This window comes from Myotis lucifugus, unplaced genomic scaffold (genome assembly GCF_000147115.1).
Source record: "Myotis lucifugus unplaced genomic scaffold, Myoluc2.0 scaffold_77, whole genome shotgun sequence".
Taxonomy (NCBI): Eukaryota; Metazoa; Chordata; class Mammalia; order Chiroptera; family Vespertilionidae; genus Myotis; species Myotis lucifugus.
The window spans coordinates 707,940-725,566 of record NW_005871125.1 but is presented as its reverse complement, the minus strand read 5'-3'; the positions used below and the strand labels follow the sequence as shown (position 1 = coordinate 725,566).

The window sequence follows — 17,627 nt, the reverse complement described above, 5'->3', positions numbered from 1 at the left end:
TTTCAATTATAGAAAGGTAAATAAATCCCAGGATAAAAAAAAAAGAAAAGAAAAAAAGGAGAGGCTGGGAGCTTCTGTCGCCGGGGGGGCTTGGCCAGCCTGAAAACGGCCCTCAGCCCCTCACCCAGGCTGGCCAGGCACCCCAGCAGGACCCTCACCCTGATCCAGGACACCCTTCAGGGCAAACCAGCCAGCCCCCACCCATGCACCAGGCCTCTATCCTATATAATAAAAGGGTAATATGCAAACTGACCCTAACAGCAGAACAACTGGGAATGACTGGTCACTATGACACACACTGACCACCAAGGGGCAGACGCTCAATGCAGGAGCTGCCCCCCTGGTGGTCAGTGTGCTCCCACAGGGGGAGTTCTGCTCAGCCAGGCTGATGGCTGCCAGTACAGCAGTGGTGGTGGGAGCCTCTCCTGCCTCCTCAGCAGCGCTAAGGATGTCTGACTGCAGCTTAGGCCTGCTTCCCGCTGGCAAGTGCCCATCCCCCGAGGGCTGCCAGGCTGCCAGAGGGATGTCTGACTGCCAGCTTGGGCCTGATCCCCCAGGGAGCGGGCCTAAGCCAGCAGGTGGACATCCTCCAAGGGGTCCCAGACTGCAAGAGGGCATAGGCCGGGCTGAGGGACCCCACCGAGTGCACAAATTTTTGTGCACCGGGCCTCTAGTAAAATATTATATTAGTTTCAGGTGTACAATATAGTGATTAGACATTTATATATCTTATGAAGTGATCAACCGATATGTTTAATACCCATCTAACTGTAAGCCTTTATTTTTATCTTGCTGGTATTTATCTAAGCAACATAAAGCAAACTATCTCAACTTGGAGTCAAACATCATTGTAAGTGGGGGAAGATGATGAATGAATTTGAGAGGACAAAAGAGTGAATTGACAGGTCACGTTGAGTTTGTGTTTTTAATTTTCAAAATCTGTTTCAAAATATTTTTTGAATCATGATTCAATAAATTTGAAATTGTTACTTATATTTTATTCTGAAGGGGATCCATCCTCCCTTGCTACCCTTCATCCTCTCTTCTTTTCTCTTCCTTACTTCCTCCTATGCAAATGTTTACTGAGTGAATACCTATTTTTTGCCAGGTACTATATAATAGATGCTGGAAATGCTCAGGTGAAAAAGTTATCCCTGTCCTCAAGGACTTCCCACATTATTTTTGAGGCAGGCAGATATGAAGAGGCAATTACTATATAGTAATAGTTGTTCTATTGGTGCAATAGGCACACACTGGAATAGAGGAGTGACTCTCTCTTGGAGGATCAGGGAAGGTAAAAGAGATGACACCTGCCTGAAGGAATGTTCATGTTTGAGATAAATTTAGTGCATTTGAGGCAAGAAGTATGACCTGACAGGATGACAAAATTGAGGAGCTACCAGTTAATTATAGCTGGAATGGATGTGTCAGTTGAGGTGGATGGAGATGGAATTGGGGGCAAATCAAGCAATGAAGGTCCTTGAGTTTAGATCTTATCCTGGGAATAATGAGGAGGCTACTCAAGGATAGTGAACAAGGGGATGCCACTTTAGAAAACTCACTTTGGCAGGGGACTTGTGGAGGAAAAATAGAAAGCATATGAAATTTGATCCTAGAAAACTTCACAGATGGCTATTACAATCAGGTTGGAAGATGATGAGGATCTGCTTTAGGTCAGTGACAGAAGTCAAGGAGCAGCGAAGTAGTATATGAGAAATATAATAATAAAAATAAGGAAATAAATAAAAGCCAGACTGGCATGGCTCAGTGGTTGGGCATTGACCTATGAATAGGAGGTCGTGGTTCCATTCCATGGTCAGGGCACATACCAGGTTGCAGGCTCGATCTCCAGTGTGGGATGTGCAGGAGGCAGTCAGTCGATGATTCTCTCATCATCAATGTTTCTATCTCTCTCTCCCTTTCCCTTCCTCTCTGAAATCAATAAAAATATATTTTAAATAAATAAATAAATGATGTGCAAAGGGGAAGGAGGTAGTGACTTAGTACTGAAGGGTGAAGTTGAGAATGTTCTATATATCCCACTAAACTTTATTCTCCTTAGAGGGAACTTGAAGCCTTTGATGACAAAGAGGTAATATTTGTGCAATTTTATATTGACTATTGTATTATTAAGTTTCCAAGAATAAGTGTCAACATTTCCACAAAAGTGTTAATTCAGGAAGGAACATGGTCAAGATATTTCTTCTCATTAAGACCTCAAATCTTATCAAAAGGGAAGCAAATTTAAAAAAGATTTTAAAGTTTGTGGCATGTCTATGACATGAAAATGAATTTAAACTTAAAACTCTATAAGGAAATTTTTATTATAGTTTATTGGACATATAATTTATGGAGACTGAAGTGTTCACCCATATTAGTATTCACAAGTTTATTCTAGAGTTTAATCTGAAATGAATTTTCTTTCTTTGGCAGGATGATTCTTTAAAGCAATTGCAGGTGGTTCACCAACCATGGATCTTGCCAAGTGACACAGAAAGTGAAGGAGTGGAAGCAGAACAAGAGAAACGTGAGTAGACTCTACTGTTTATTGACAGATTGCTTTTAGCCAAAGGAAATCTACACCGAAGGTCTATTCCTTTCATAACATCAGATGTTGTCTGCAAAAAAATTCAGACTTGACTAGGAAACCATGCAAAGATAAGCTATATTTCAGGTATATAGATCTTGATTCAATTATGTCATAATTGTGTCACAGAGAACCATAAACTAACTTTCTGAGAACAAGTACAGAACCTTACAAGAAGAAATTGTTCTTCTTGAACACTAACATAAATGTCCATTTAGAATGTGAATCTTCTATCCTGTATAATAAAACCCTAATATGCAAATTGACCAAACGGCGGAACGACCAGTCGCTATGATGTGCACTGGCCACCAGGGGGCAGACACTCAATGCAGGAGCTGCCCCCAGCCCGCAGGCCCCAGGCCAGCCAAGGTGGGTGCCAGTGGGGCCCCCCTGATCACCCTGCCGGTCGCCCCACAGAGGGAGGTGACCGGCAGAAGCAGGGGCAAGGGCGGTGCCAGGCCAGCTAAGGTGGGTGCCAGTGGGGGCTCCCCGATTGCCCTGCCGGTCACCCCATAGATTGTCCCTGATTGCTGGCCAGGCCTAGGGACCCTACTCGTGCACAAATTTTGTGCACCGGGCCTCTAGTAAACATATAATTAGATCAGTGATAACTTGTGATTATTTTTAAAAAATCAAAATATGTTAGGAACAGTTTATTATTGTATATAAAATTATCATTATTAGTTAAATGAGCAAATCTATACATATAAAAACCTAAGTGACCATTACAACCGAACGACTAGAACGACCAGAACGACTGGTCAACTGGTCACTGTGACGCACACTCACCACCAGGGGGCAGACACTCAAAGCAGGAGCTGTCCCCTGGTGGTCACTGCACTCCCACAGCCAAACTTCTGCAGCTGGCCAACCTCCCCCAGTCCCTCCCCATGGCCAGCCAACTTCCCGCGGTCCCTCCCCCGGCCAGTCCCTCCTTCCGGCCAGCCAACTTCCTACAGCCCTTCTCCCTGTCCTTTCCCCCGGCTGGCAGGCCACGATTGGCCCAGCCCTGATCTGCCTGGCCCCGATCCGGTCTGGGTGAGAAGGCTCCGATCGGCCCTGATCACCCACCAGGCCTAGGGACCCCACCTGTGCATGAATTCATGTACTGGGCCTCTAGTATATAGAGAGAGTTGATCCTTAAACAATGCCTAGTGTTGACCATAAGCCTTACCGATAGCATAAACAGTTGATTAACACATTTTGTATGTTATATGATGGTGTTCCAAAAGGTCTCTGAGGAACTGTTCACTTTTCTTCATTTATTTTTAAGAATTTCTCAGAAGTTCCTTAGATTGGATTTCAATGGACCTATCTTAAGTTCTCTGATCCTTTTTTATGCCAACTCAAATATGTTGTTGAGACCCTTTAGTGAATTTTTTCATTTTAATTCCAAAATTTCTATTTTGTTCCCCTTAATAATTTGTATGTTTTAATTGGTAGTCTCATTTGGTGGAAGTTCATTCTCTTGTTTTTAAAAAATTTTATTTGACGTGATTTCTTTTAACTCTTTGACTATACTTATTGTAGTTGATGACAGGTTTTGTGTGGTAAAGTCCATCATCTGAGTTTACTCAGGAGAGTTTCTATTGAATGTTTTTTTTTCCTATTTATGAGCCACACTGTCATGTTTATTAGCATGTTTAATATGATTTATAAAGCATGTCACTTTTTGGTTTGTTTGTTTAAAACTGGACATTTAATATAAGGTGGGAATTCTAGTAATTGGACCATCTTCCTCCCATCCCATTTGTTCTTGCTGCTGTTGGTTCTTGTTATTATTGTTGCTATTTTTTGCTGAGTGACTTTGCTGAACTAGCTCTATAAAGTCTATATTACTTATTGTATGCAGCCACTGAAATCCACACTCAGTAGCTTTGTAGTCAGCACATTCAATCTCCTATGAGTATTCAGAAAATTCTAAGGTTTCACGAGAATTTCAGGGCATCTGAACTGACACCAGGCAATAAATCCTCAAAATTAGGTATATCAACATTTGCATGTGGGGTAACTTATCATCGTAAATATTTAAGGACTTACCTTTAATCAATAAATATAAAAGTAAATTAATAACTAGTGTTAATTATCTGTTGGAAGCAAAACATTCTAATGCCAAAATGCAATTTTTCTTTCTAATACTGGTTTTAGAAGATATTTTTTGGTTATAAATAAATTTTTTGTAATTTCTAGAGGCCAAATGCCTCTGAATTATTCATGTGGCCTTCTTACTTTGAAATGTTTCCCATGTCTGTGGTAAAATTCTGATATTATGAATGGTTCAATTGACTTCTAAGCTACTAGAAAATATTTAAAGGGTAGCATTTAATGACATATCTAACATAATCTCACAAACTAAACTATTATGAAGTATAATGAGAAAATGGGTCAGGTTGCTCAGCAATACATAAAGTTGCATGCTTCAGACTACCTTCTTTGTTTATTAAAATGTCCTTGCCACATGCAATAATAGTCAGAAATTTTTATAACAAGTGTCAGAGAAGCCTGTGTTTAAACAACAAGACAGCCGAACTGTTATTTTGGAGTGCAAAATTCTTTGGATTCGAGCAGTGATTTTCAATTCTTGTGTGCCACAAGAATTTTTATAACATGAAATACCTGACTATTTAGTCAGGGGCACTGACCTCTTTTCCCTTAGATTGTCAAATAAGAAATGACAACAGCCAACACAACAATAGCCGTCTGGTGTGAATGAATCAAAATTATACCTATTTGTTGTGTGTGCAATGAGATGCAAAATATTGAAAATTGCTGGATTAGAGTATGTGTGGAGTTGAATTCTTTAAAATTAAAAATAGGAGATACATGGTCCAATTTTTTGTTATTTTTAAAAATCAAAAGTATGAATGAGTAGCACATGTTTTTAATACTTTCACCAAATACTTTTTGTTTGTCTTGGAATATTCTTATATTTGCTCTAGGTGTGGCTAAATCTAAAAAAATAATAGAATAATGGACACAAAATGAAGGAAAGATCTAGTTTATTCTTTAACTTGGATGGATTTAGCTTATATGGAAGCTTTATATCAGATGGAAAGTATCTTTACAAATGAGAAGAGTGTATTGGCTGGCTGCAAGTCTTTTGCATGTGTTTACAGTTTTCCCAGCACCATTTATTGATGACACTATCCATTCCCCACTGTGTAGTTTTGGTGTCCTGGTGTTAAATTAGTTGACCATATATATTTGGGGTTTATTTCTGGGCTCTCTATTTCTGTTCCACTGGTCCATGTGTGTACTTTTATGCCAGTACTATACTGTTTTAATTACTATAGCTTTGTAATATAATTTGAAATCATGACGTGTATGCCACCAATTCTGTTCTTCGTTCTCAAGACTGATTTGACTACTCAGTGTCTTTTGTAGTAATTTTCTTTTCTTTTCCACCTATTTTATTTAGTTTTTATTAAACTATATATCTGATAAGGGATTAATATCCAAAATATGTAAGAAACTCATACAACTCAATAGTAAAAACAAACACCTGTTTAAAAAATGGGCAAAGACTTCAATAGACATTTTCCAAAAAAGACATACAAATGGCCAACAAGTACAAGAAATGGTACTCAACACCATTAATAATCAGGGAAAAGTGATCAAAACCATAATGAAATATCATCTCACATGTCTTAGAATGTGTATTATAAAAATAATAAAAGATAAGTGTTGGTGAAGATGTGGAAAAAAAGAGAACCCTTGTACATTGTTGGTTAAATGTAAATTGATTTTTAAGCCATTATGAGTAACAGTGTGAATTTTCTGCAAAAACAAATTAGTACTACCATATGATTTAACAATCTCTCCTCTGATATATACCCAAAGAATATGAAATTAGCACCTCACGAGAGAGCTATGCTCCCATTGGAGCAGTATTCACAATAGCCAGGATATGGAAACAACCTAAGTAGCTGTCAATAGATGAATGGACAAAGAAATTGTTATATGTATTACAATGGAATATTATATGCCTTTTTAAAAAAAAGATCTGGTAATTTGCAACAACATGGATGAATTTAGAGAACATTATGCTAACTGAAATAAGCCAGACACAAGAAGAAAAAAATGTGTGATTTCACTTATATGTAGAATCTAAACAAGTCAAATACATAGAAGCAATGAATAGAATGATGGTTACTGGAGCCGGGATATGGGAGAAATGGTTAGATATTTGTCAAGGGCTAAATAGTTGCAGTTATGTAGGATAAATATGTCTAGAGATCTGATGTACAACATGTAATGTATAGTTAATCATACCATATTGAATACTGGAAATTTGCTAAGAGAAAGGTAACAAGAATTACCCATAGTATCACCACTCAAAATATTCTCCATTATTATTTTGGGGTTTGATCACATAGTCTTGTCACCATGCATGCCTGTTTATTTTTTATTCAGTATTGAAATTATATATGAAAAATTAGATCATTTGAGGCCTAAAATGATATTAACTTCTTCCAAGAGAACATTTTTCTTTGTTTCAGTAAGAAGTATTCCTAGATTATTTGAAATTCAATAAAAAATTTGAGACTTTAAGTTGGGCTTTATTCATTAAGCGGGCTGCCGTATTCCCATGCTGCCCTTACTCCTTTCCTGTAGTGTGTCCCTTCGGAGTAGCAGTCCCAAACCTGGGGACTTTATTTGGGTCACCTTCCTCAGTAACACTGGAGCTCCAGTTCTAGGAGGTTTTTGCAGTCTCTCTTTGGGTTGTCAGCTCCTCAGAATTTATTTCAGTAACTGGCAGGTATCTTTAAAGGAAGCATGTCCCCAAATTCCACGTTCAAAATTTCTGTTTATTTTCTTGTTCTCCTGTATATTGGCTATGTAATACTTTATTGCTTTGAAAGGTCTCTGATGCCTTCATGGCTTCTTTTAAATATATTTTTTATGTTTTTAGTGGGATGCTTTATCTCAATAATGTACCCAACCATTACTGAATTATCAATTTCTCACTTCAATATATTTCAACAAATTTAGGCATAATTAACACATTTTCAGATTATTGCATTTTGTTTTTATAGACTAATAAAAGATTTACTTTTTATTGCTTTAATTTGTGCCAAACATAGTGTCAGACACATAGCATGTGCTTGGTAAATATTAGTTAATTCTAAGCTCTTACTTTTGGGCTTAGCAATATAACATGTAAAATAGTTTCTATTTATGCAAAAATGTTAATGATAATATTTAGTTTATCTCCTATCCCATAAGGATGTCAGTCTCTCACTTCTTATTAGGCTTCTACTTACCTTTACTGATGTTATTATTAATGACATTATGTTCTTATCCTGCATGGAATTTGTTGCCAGACATTTGTTAATTTCTCACTGCAGTTTATTAATGGATTCACTTTTTTGTGAGCATACATGTGACATTTAATTATGTCCGTGTGAGGCTAATTTTCTTTTTCTAGAAGCTCTGATAGAGTTGGAAAAACTGGGACTCAGGAGACTCATCAAAGTTCCTGCTTCTTCCCTGTTGTCCACAGGCTAGTAAATTGCAGAGAAAGACTCACGCTCAGCTGCATCTATGTTTGCTCAATTCCCAGATTTGAACTATCAGAGGTACATTAACTACATGAGAATGAAAGAGAATGCTCTCTTCCAACATTCTCTGCCAAACACTTTCCATCTTTGACTTACTGGTAATAATTTATCTTTTCATTTATAAAGCCTAAGCTCATTTTTCTTAATTATTCTATGGCTTTTGCATTCAACTTGTTGCCTCTATTATATGTTGGCACTTTAGAGTAGAGAAGGATTACATAGTCCTAATTAGGGGCAAAAAGAGTGACCTCTTCCTTGTGTGGACTCATGGGTAGTATCATCATCTTATGCAATGTTCTCACATATTCTTCCAGGCTGTGTGAGTTTGTCTCATGCCTACCAATGGGTTACATGTAGCCATTCCATCATTGATCCCAACCTTCCTTATTATTTCACTAGAGGCCCAATGCACAAATTCATGCACAGGTGGGTTCTGGCCAGCCCGCCCTGATTGGGGCCGATTGGGCTGGGCCAGCTGGGGGGAGGAGCTGTGGGCAGTTGGCCAGCTGGCCCCGCCCTCGATCAGAGTGAGGGGGCTAATCAGGGATGGGGCCGTCCGGGGGAGGGGCCACAGGTGGTTGGCGGGCCAGCTCTGTCCTCTGGTTGAACTCCAGTTGAACTCCTGGTTAAGGGGACAGTTTGCATATTACCCTTTTATTATATAGGATTCCCCTTTTTTCTCCTATTTCACACTTAATTACTTACTTTTCTCAAACTAAAGGGGGAATCAATGTTCTAAGCACAGAACTTAAAAAATTTTCAGTGAATAATAAATCTTTCTCACTGAGAGAACTAGTATATATTCTAATCGATATTAATTTAATAATAAATTGGGGAAATTGTCCCATAGACTACTCTATATATATATATATATATATAAAAGCCTAAGTGACCGTTTGATAGGTAGCTATGACATGCACTGACCACCAGGGTCAGATGCTCAATTCACAAGCATGGAAACATGGAACAAGCTGATGACTCTCAGAGGGAAGAGCGGGAAGAGATTAACCAAAGATCTTATATGCATACTAGAGGCCCAGGGGACGGATTTGTGCACCGGTGAGGTCTCTTGGCCTGGCCTGCAGGGATCGGGCCAAAACCGGCTTTCTGACATCTCCCCAGGGGTCCCCAGATTGCATGAGGGCACAGGCCAGGCCAAGGGATCCCATTGGTGCACGAATCTGTGCACCAGGCTTCTAGTTTATAAATAAATGTTGACTCGTGCATGTGCAATATTTGTCCCCGTCTGACACTGGCCTCCCATTTAAGTTAATTCAAAGACAGTTTCCCATGATGCCAGCATTTGCGATGACTATTAATAAATCACAAGGACAAACTCTAGACAGAGTAGGAATATTCCTACCTGAATTCGTTTTCAGACACGGTCAATTATATGTTGCTTTCTCTTGAGTTCAAAGAGTATGTGACATTAAAGTTGAAGTTGTAAATACTTCATCACAAGAAAAATTATTCAAGCACTCTGAAAGTGTTTTTACTCTTAATGTGGTATACAGTGAGATATTAGAATAAGTTAAATCAATTTATCAGTCATTGTATCAGTGTTGTTTTTATATCATGTTTTGGTTGTTTTTATACCATGTTTTTATTGTTTTTACATCATGTCTTTGTTGTTGTTATATCATGTTGTTATTGCTTATTTATTAATAAATTTATATATTATTTTTCAAATACATTTTACTAATTTTCTTTCATCTCTAACACTTCTATTATAGAGAAAGGGTGAATAGCGAAATTAAAATATTTCTTCTAATTAATTTCTTTTCAATGTGCACGAATCCAGCCACTAGTATACAATAAAACTACAAAGTCAACTTGGGGGATATATTTAGAATTACAGAATTCCACTTTTAAAAACCTATTATGAGTAATTGACATTTTAAGGTTATATAGAAACACATGCTCTCTAAAAGAGGAGGAAATGGAAGAGGACTGACATTTATTAAATGTTTGTAGTATCTCCTTTTATCCCCGTAACAAATGAATGTGTGAGTGATAGTACTCTGATTTTACAATCTTAGATTTATTAAATACCCTTTCCCAAGGGTACATGATTAGTAAGTGCAATTTACATTCTAACTTAATCAAAGGTCATGTGTTCTAGTGTGAAATGTCATTCCATCTCTAGAAGCTAAATGAAGAGGGAAGGTGGGAGAAATGTGTGTATAAATAGTATAAAGAGAGGAATTATTTCACTGAGCACTGAAAGAGTTTGTATCATAAAGAAAATACTATGAAACATGAAAATAGGAAAAGTGACATGTAAAGAAATAAGCAGTAATACATTTGGGTAGGAAATCTGCTTTTAATATAACTTCAACTTGATTTAGTTATATTTACACTGTGCTCTGAATTATTATCTACAGGCAAAGTCATCCAGAAAATTAAGGGAGGCATATTTGATAAACATAAAAAATAAAATTTTGACAGAATAAAATAAACAACATTTAGTAATTACATTAAGCATGTTTTCAATCCCATAGTAAGCTATTTAAAATAGAACAACTGTTCAAAGCATGCTGCCAAATGTCTTCAAAATGACTTGTTATGAAATGTTGACTAAATATCCCAAAACTCTATATCAACTTTAGTATAATTAAACATTCTTCAGACCAAAAACAGAGTTTTTATTTATATTCTGAAATGTAAATTCCACGTGACTTTCTCCTTCATATTAGGACCAAAAAGATTATCCATTTGTTAACATTCACAACAATTTTCAGAAAGTTTCCACTAGTTATATAGGCTTTATAATTTATAAATGGCTTCCACATATTTAATTCCAAAAATTAACCTACTAGGGGAAATTTTGTTGTAATATTCATATTTTACATTGTAAGCATTTAGCACACAATTACTTAATAAATATTTATATATTCACTATTTACTAAATAATATTTACTGGATGAATTGAATGAATGAATGAATGATTAAATTTAGTTCAGATTGAAGTGACTCGAGAAGTGGCCAAGCCCGAGTCCCATCTTCTGATTTCTCAGGAAGGCCATGATTAGAAACCTGGAAAACTTTATGTAGTAAGTGGTTTTATCGGTACACACACAACCAAACATGATATGTTCAGTGAAACTTCAGATGTTCACTGTGTGGCTTCTCTGTGGTAATGGTAATAGTTGCAAAGAGTATGGTGCTTTCATGCAGCCTTTTACATCAATCCCCACACATGCATTTGAAACGCATTGCCTCAGGTGATTTGTGTTGCTGGTTGTTACTGAATAAACCTGTACATATGGCATTCAAGAAGAAAAGGAGAAGGTTCTATGCGTAAACAAATTACCTTTATTTCTAGAATTTATGGCTCCTTGCTTGCTTACTTGTTCTCCCTCCCCGCGCCACACAAAAGCTGCTTCATTCCTTTCATGCCCACAAGTATGGGAAATAATGGGCTATCCCCTGATATTTAGTCCTACTTCACAGACGGAAGCCATGTAAGGCTGTTGCCACACTAGAACAACGTTATGCCAAAGTTCAGGTCAGAAACTTGAGATCAGTTACTTCTGTTTTTTATTCCTGTTACCCTTGGCCACTCTGTCTTGCCCTCCTGCCCCTGTCAAAATAAAATCATCTTGTGTTTTGTATTCTTTACCACCATTGATATATTTCCCAGAACTTCCCCCTGTACCTTGTGCAACTGGAATTGGATTTGCAAACCAATTCTCCTTCAGTGCTATTCAAATAACACTCTCCATGCCTTTCTTTGCCTTATTTGAAATGGGTTCTTCTAGAAGGCACTGCTTCCCTGTGAGCCTTCCCCAGGGAAGTTGCTCCTTCTTTCAATTGCCATGTGTCTTGACATGGTGCTTGCGCCATGAGGAAGCATGAAACAGTTTACTTGAAATTCTCCTTTTTATTTATTTTTTTTAGGTTCATGCCATTGGTCCTGCTGTCTAGTTTCTTTGTCATTGTAATCCTACCAATCACTTCTGTTCTTTCATGTGGAGTGCTTTCTAGTTTACTGTTTTCCTCTATGCCACAACCCCTATTAAGAAATTTTGACTATCAAGTGGGTGACTTATCCAGTGTCTTACCATTATCATTCCTTGACTCTCTCAAATGTAGTGGTCTTCTATGGCAGTGTGTGTGTGTGTGTGTGTGTGTGTGTGTGTATGTATTATTTTTTGTTTTTGTCAAATGTGAAATAGCATCCAACTCTAAAATTTTAGATTATTATATTCTAACTCAGCGGTTCTCAACCTGTGGGTCATGACCCCTTTGGTGGTCAAACGACCCTTTCACAGGGGTCGCCTAAGACCATCCTGCATATCAGATATTTACATTACGATTCATAACAGTAGCAACATTACAGTTATGAAGTAGCAACGAAAATAATTTTATGGTTGGGTCACAACATGAGGAACTGTATTTAAAGGGCCAGAAGGTTGAGAACCACTGTTCTAACTAGAGGCCCAATGCACGAAATTTGTGAAAGAGGCTCAGCCCTCACAACCCGGCTGCCTCAACCCTTGCAGCCCGGCTGCCTTGCGGCCCTGGCTGCCTCACGGTCCCTGTGGCCCCTTAACCCCACCCACAGATCATTCTGGAAGGTTGTCTGGAAGGTCGTTCTGAAAGGTCATTCTGCCATCTGGTCTAATTAGCATATTAGCTCTTTATTATGTAGGATCTCTGTCCCAAACCTCCTGCCCTTAAGATTCTCTACACTTTAATTTTGTTTGGTGCCCAGACACTTCACTACTCCTATTTCTTCAAGTTTGTCAGGCCACAGCGGGCTTCATCCTTCACCCTAAAGTCCATGCTACATAGAACATTGATATTCAACCTGTGGTCCATAAACCAGCAACATCTTAGGAACTTGTAAGAAATGCAATTCCCTTGGCCTCCACCCCACATTTATTAAAGTCAGAAACTCTGATAGTGGAGCCCATAGCAATCTGTGTTTTAAAAAGCTCTCCAGTTGATCTGATACCCTTAAAATTTGAGAACCTCTAATATAGAACATTAATTCAACTAGTCTCTTGCCAGCACCCAAAGGTGAATGCATCATTATTTTGTTCCAAAATCCTTCCATGTTTAAGATTTCTAAAAATGTACCAAGTTGTCCAGCTTTATTAAATAAAGTACCCTTTCCATCTACAATCACTACGACCACCTTCACTCCAAATGCACTTTGTAGTTCCTATTTATCTAAATTTGAATACCGTAAAACCATCAAATGCCCACTATTTAATGATACTTCCAAAGGTATTTTCCTGATAATAATCCTCAGTGGAGAATTCTGAGCAATGCTACTGGCTCAAGGTCTCCTATATAAGAAGGGATGGGGCCAAAATTTGAATTCAGGTCTTTGAGTAGAAATCTATGATTTTTGTTTTTCACTGCTGAATTATATAAACCAACAATTGCATTGATATGCCTCTGGTTGAAGCAGTACCTACCAATGGATCTCTATAGAATTTTTAAAAGTGAATTACATAAAAATCTATTATCAAATCACTATGATAAAATCAGGTTAAATAGTTGTTTTTAATTGTAGGACTTTTAAGACCCTTTAATATCTTTGATGTCTACTGATTCCTTTATTTCATCTGCTTTTATCTTCTTTATTTCCTCGTGGTTTTAAACTTTTCCCACTAGATTTGCTCTCCTGCCTTAGGGATGTGTTCAGAGGATTTATTAGCATGCAGTGTTATAGATATAGTGTATATGTATAGATATGCACTACTTCATGTAAAGCTCATAACTTTGTGATGAAATTATAAATATTATAGCATCACAGTACTGTTACATGTACATATCCAATCCAGAATAAGCTGTGTTAAGGTAACAGCCTGCATGGTATTGCTTTCCTGCCTAACCCATGCTGAACGTAAGCATTACAACTTGAATTGAGATAGTGTCTTCCTGCAACTGACATGTGTATTCCTAACACTATTCAGAGGGGCATTTGGGGCTGGATTTTATTTAAGAATCAACCAAAGTTTAAATTGGACATGACTGAGTTATGACGTGAAAGTATACTCACTATTAAACAGTTAACGTATGTAATTGCAGCTCACTGAATAGTAGAAATATAATTTTACTATTCATTTCATGTCATTTTCACTAGAAGGTGGTTAAACCATGGGGAATTGTGTTTAACAGATGTTTCCTGGTGCAGCGTGTTATCTCTCTCTCTCTCTCTTTCATCGTGCAGGTTCTACTGACCTTCTTCTGTGTGTTCCGTGCTCTTCTTGTCCTACTCTGGTCTACTCTGGTATGTTTGCTCAAGGCACTGACTGTTAGTGTTGGGTAATTAAGGGTACTATCCTACAACTGCTCAGAGGTCAGGTTTACTAAAATAGTCTTCATGACCTACGAGAAAAAGGATTTTCCTCCAAGTACTCTGCACAAGGTTTCCTTCTTTTTTTGTGATGTGTGGCTCGCTGGCTCCTCACTGAATCTGTACTCACTGGGGAGGTAGAATGGGAATTTGAACCCTTCTTCTTGGCAGGAAAATCACTTTTAAATATATGTGAGATGAAAACATATTCTCCCACTGTGCAGTCCACGGACTCGATAGCACCATTAAATATATCCCGGAGACACAACATCTCAGAACAATTTCAAATTCATGGACGTGAGGCTAGCCTATGAAGTGAATATATAAACATGAGCAGTTCACAGTATATTCTCTCAAGTATGTCACAGAGAGAAGCAAAGGTTGAGTTTGTTCTTAGCACTCAGAGTCACAGTATTTCAAAATTAGAAAGAACTTAGAACTAGCTACGTCCCTTCCAATATAATGCTGGTCTTTCTCCGCACAACCTCTACCGAATGGTCACCCAGCTTCTACCTACTTTGGCAGCTCATTCAGATTTGTTCTGCTGTGATTGCCCACTGACCCAATAAACAATTTAAAAAACAATTTGTGCAATGCAGCACTGTGCAGTTATCAGAATGTTATTATGTTCATTGCACATGTTTTATAATAAAACAGAACTGTTTTATATTATAGAAAACATGTAAACATTTAAAAATCATCTAATGATCAACAAAAGAGGATTGATTAAAAATGTATAGCAATCTACATAATGGAATATGGATGAGTTTAACTGGGTATATACATATATTTATGCTGACATTAACTGGATAGATCTACCTACCTATATCTATATATATTCTAATGTGGAAAAAAAATTTATATTTTTACATAAAATGTGAGTCACAGTATATTAAATGTAATTTAGTTTTGTTGTATATGACACATAGACACACACAGTTATATATTTACATCTGCACAATACTGTCTAAATGGTTATATACAAAAATTGTCTCAAAAAGCCATGTTCATTGCAGCATTATTTATAATAGCCAAGATAGGAAACAACAGAAATGTTCATCAGTAGATGAATGGGTAAAGTTGACACGTCTTTTGTAAATATGCTACACTACAGACATGTCATTAAGCACATTTTGTTTTGTTTTGTTTTGTTTCTCTCCTACAGGTCTGTGAAACAGGCAGAGATTGCAAGTGGTCCTTAAGGAAATTGCAATTATTCAAATCCTTATGTATAGATCTAATTTTATTTACTATGTGTAATCATTTAAAGAATGGTTATTTTTATAATATCAATAACAAACAAGTACTCTTGTAACCAGGGGGTGCCCTAAGTCAGTAATCAGAGAACACTAACCCTGGCAAAGGATTCTGGGGTGGTCAGCATGCCTGCTGCCTTTTGACATGGTTGGTGCCCTGGGTTTAGATTACTTTATATCTAGCTATTAAGATTACTATTTGATACACTAAATATTGCCTGAGTCAAAAGACTTTGCTTAAAATTTTTCTGTATTTTAACTTGTCTAGGATTTTCTATTTCTTATATTTTTATAATATTTTCTCATTTTTTTAGATTAATAAACATTATACTTACCCACATGTGCCAGGATGTGCCACTTAGGTATCTCTGGGAGTTAGCTGTTCAGTGTCATGACCTGCCCTATACGTTCTGTGCAGAGTGGGGTGCATTCTCCACCACTGATCCTTTCTGCAATTATTGTCCCTGCTCCTAGCAAAACATATAATTGATATGTTAATTCAATAAAGCAGATCAATAAGGAATGAAATGCATGCCCCAACGCATATCAATGAAAACTGTTTGACCATTTATGCAGTTATTGAACCCAACTAAGACTATCCATTTTAAAGTTGATATATGCTTGCTTTTGGACTGTGTTATGCATTGATACAAAGTGAATGGATCTAAGTAATTTATTGGGCATCTCAACTGTTTTATTTAATTGTCTTAACCTAAGTTTTCTTTCTGGACCTTTAAGGCATATGATTAAATGATAAAACTGCCTGTATAACTGTCAAAGAAACAAATGTTAAAGGCCAGAACATGGCTAAAGAATAAAAAAAGAAATTCCTATTGTATGAATGAAGTTATACTCCTAAGTCAAATAATACATTTTCTTACATTAACATTTTCTTGAGCATAGAAACTCATGAGACTGATTTTCATAAAAGTTGTGTTTAATAGGTAGAAACAAATTAAAGGCTTAGAAAACAGTATATTTTTTAGCAGAACAGAGAAAACACAAGAGAGTAAGTTTACAGGACCAGGCCAGTTCTCTATTTAGATATCCTTAACAGGGAGAATATTTCTTTTAAAATGTTTACCTGAGGATCCAAATATTTGTCATATTCATAATAGTGTTTCTTTAAAATGTGTTATCCCTAATGCCTTCATCTGAACTATACTTTCCTCCCACCATCACTTGGTCAGTTTTTGTCATTCTCTTGTCCACTGACCTGTTTCTGGGGACAGTCACCCTACTAAGTGCTACATCAACCTCAGGAATCATATCTACCAGGATATCAAGTATATATTTAAAAAAAAATTCTACCAAAGACAAACAAAGCCAGACACTAATTAAAGTGGCAAGATAGATTTTAATCAGTGATAAACTATTGCAATAGGGAAGAGGGCCCAGCATGAACTGAACTCAACTTCGATTTATGCAGAGGTGACTGGATATTCTGTAGGGTGTGTGAGGGAGTAGGAGTGGGGAATTGCTTGGGCTTGAACAGAGTTGTGGAAATGGACATTTTTAAAAGGGGGTTGTTTCATGTGAAACTCATCTGAGTTCGCCCACTGTTGCTTATTATCAAAGTTTTAGTTCTCTCCTCCCACAGAGACTGGGAAATGGGGTCTGTCTTCAGGTGTTGGCTGAAACAATCAGTAAATCCTTTTGGCAGCCCTGAGCTCTCCCAGACAGGAACTAAAGAGGGCACAAGTCATCTCCTAGGGATGCTGCTTTGAGTTGTTAGAAACTATGTAAGTGTTCGTTCAAGTCTTTTAATGTGACAGTGTGTTGTGGTGGATGAAATTATCTGTACTGAGAATCTGTGGTTTTTACAGGCCAAGTTTCAGGTCTGGTCAAGAAGAGGGCTCAGAAAAGCCAGTCTAGAGCAGTGATCGGCAAACTCATTAGTCAACAGAGCC

At 37.4% G+C, this 17,627-nt stretch overlaps 1 protein-coding gene across 1 annotated transcript in view; it reads left to right on the top strand.

The window, feature by feature from the left end:
• Positions 1-16,396, top strand: part of CUNH8orf34 (chromosome unknown C8orf34 homolog) — a 198,594-nt gene extending 182,198 nt beyond the window's left edge. The window contains exons 11-13 of the mRNA XM_014457445.1: positions 2,434-2,527; positions 14,336-14,395; positions 15,627-16,396. Coding sequence (XP_014312931.1) covers positions 2,434-2,527; positions 14,336-14,395; positions 15,627-15,634 — 162 coding nt within the window. The 3' untranslated portion in view covers positions 15,635-16,396. The remainder of the gene's footprint in view (positions 1-2,433; positions 2,528-14,335; positions 14,396-15,626) is intronic.
• The last annotated feature ends 1,231 nt before the right edge of the window (positions 16,397-17,627 follow it).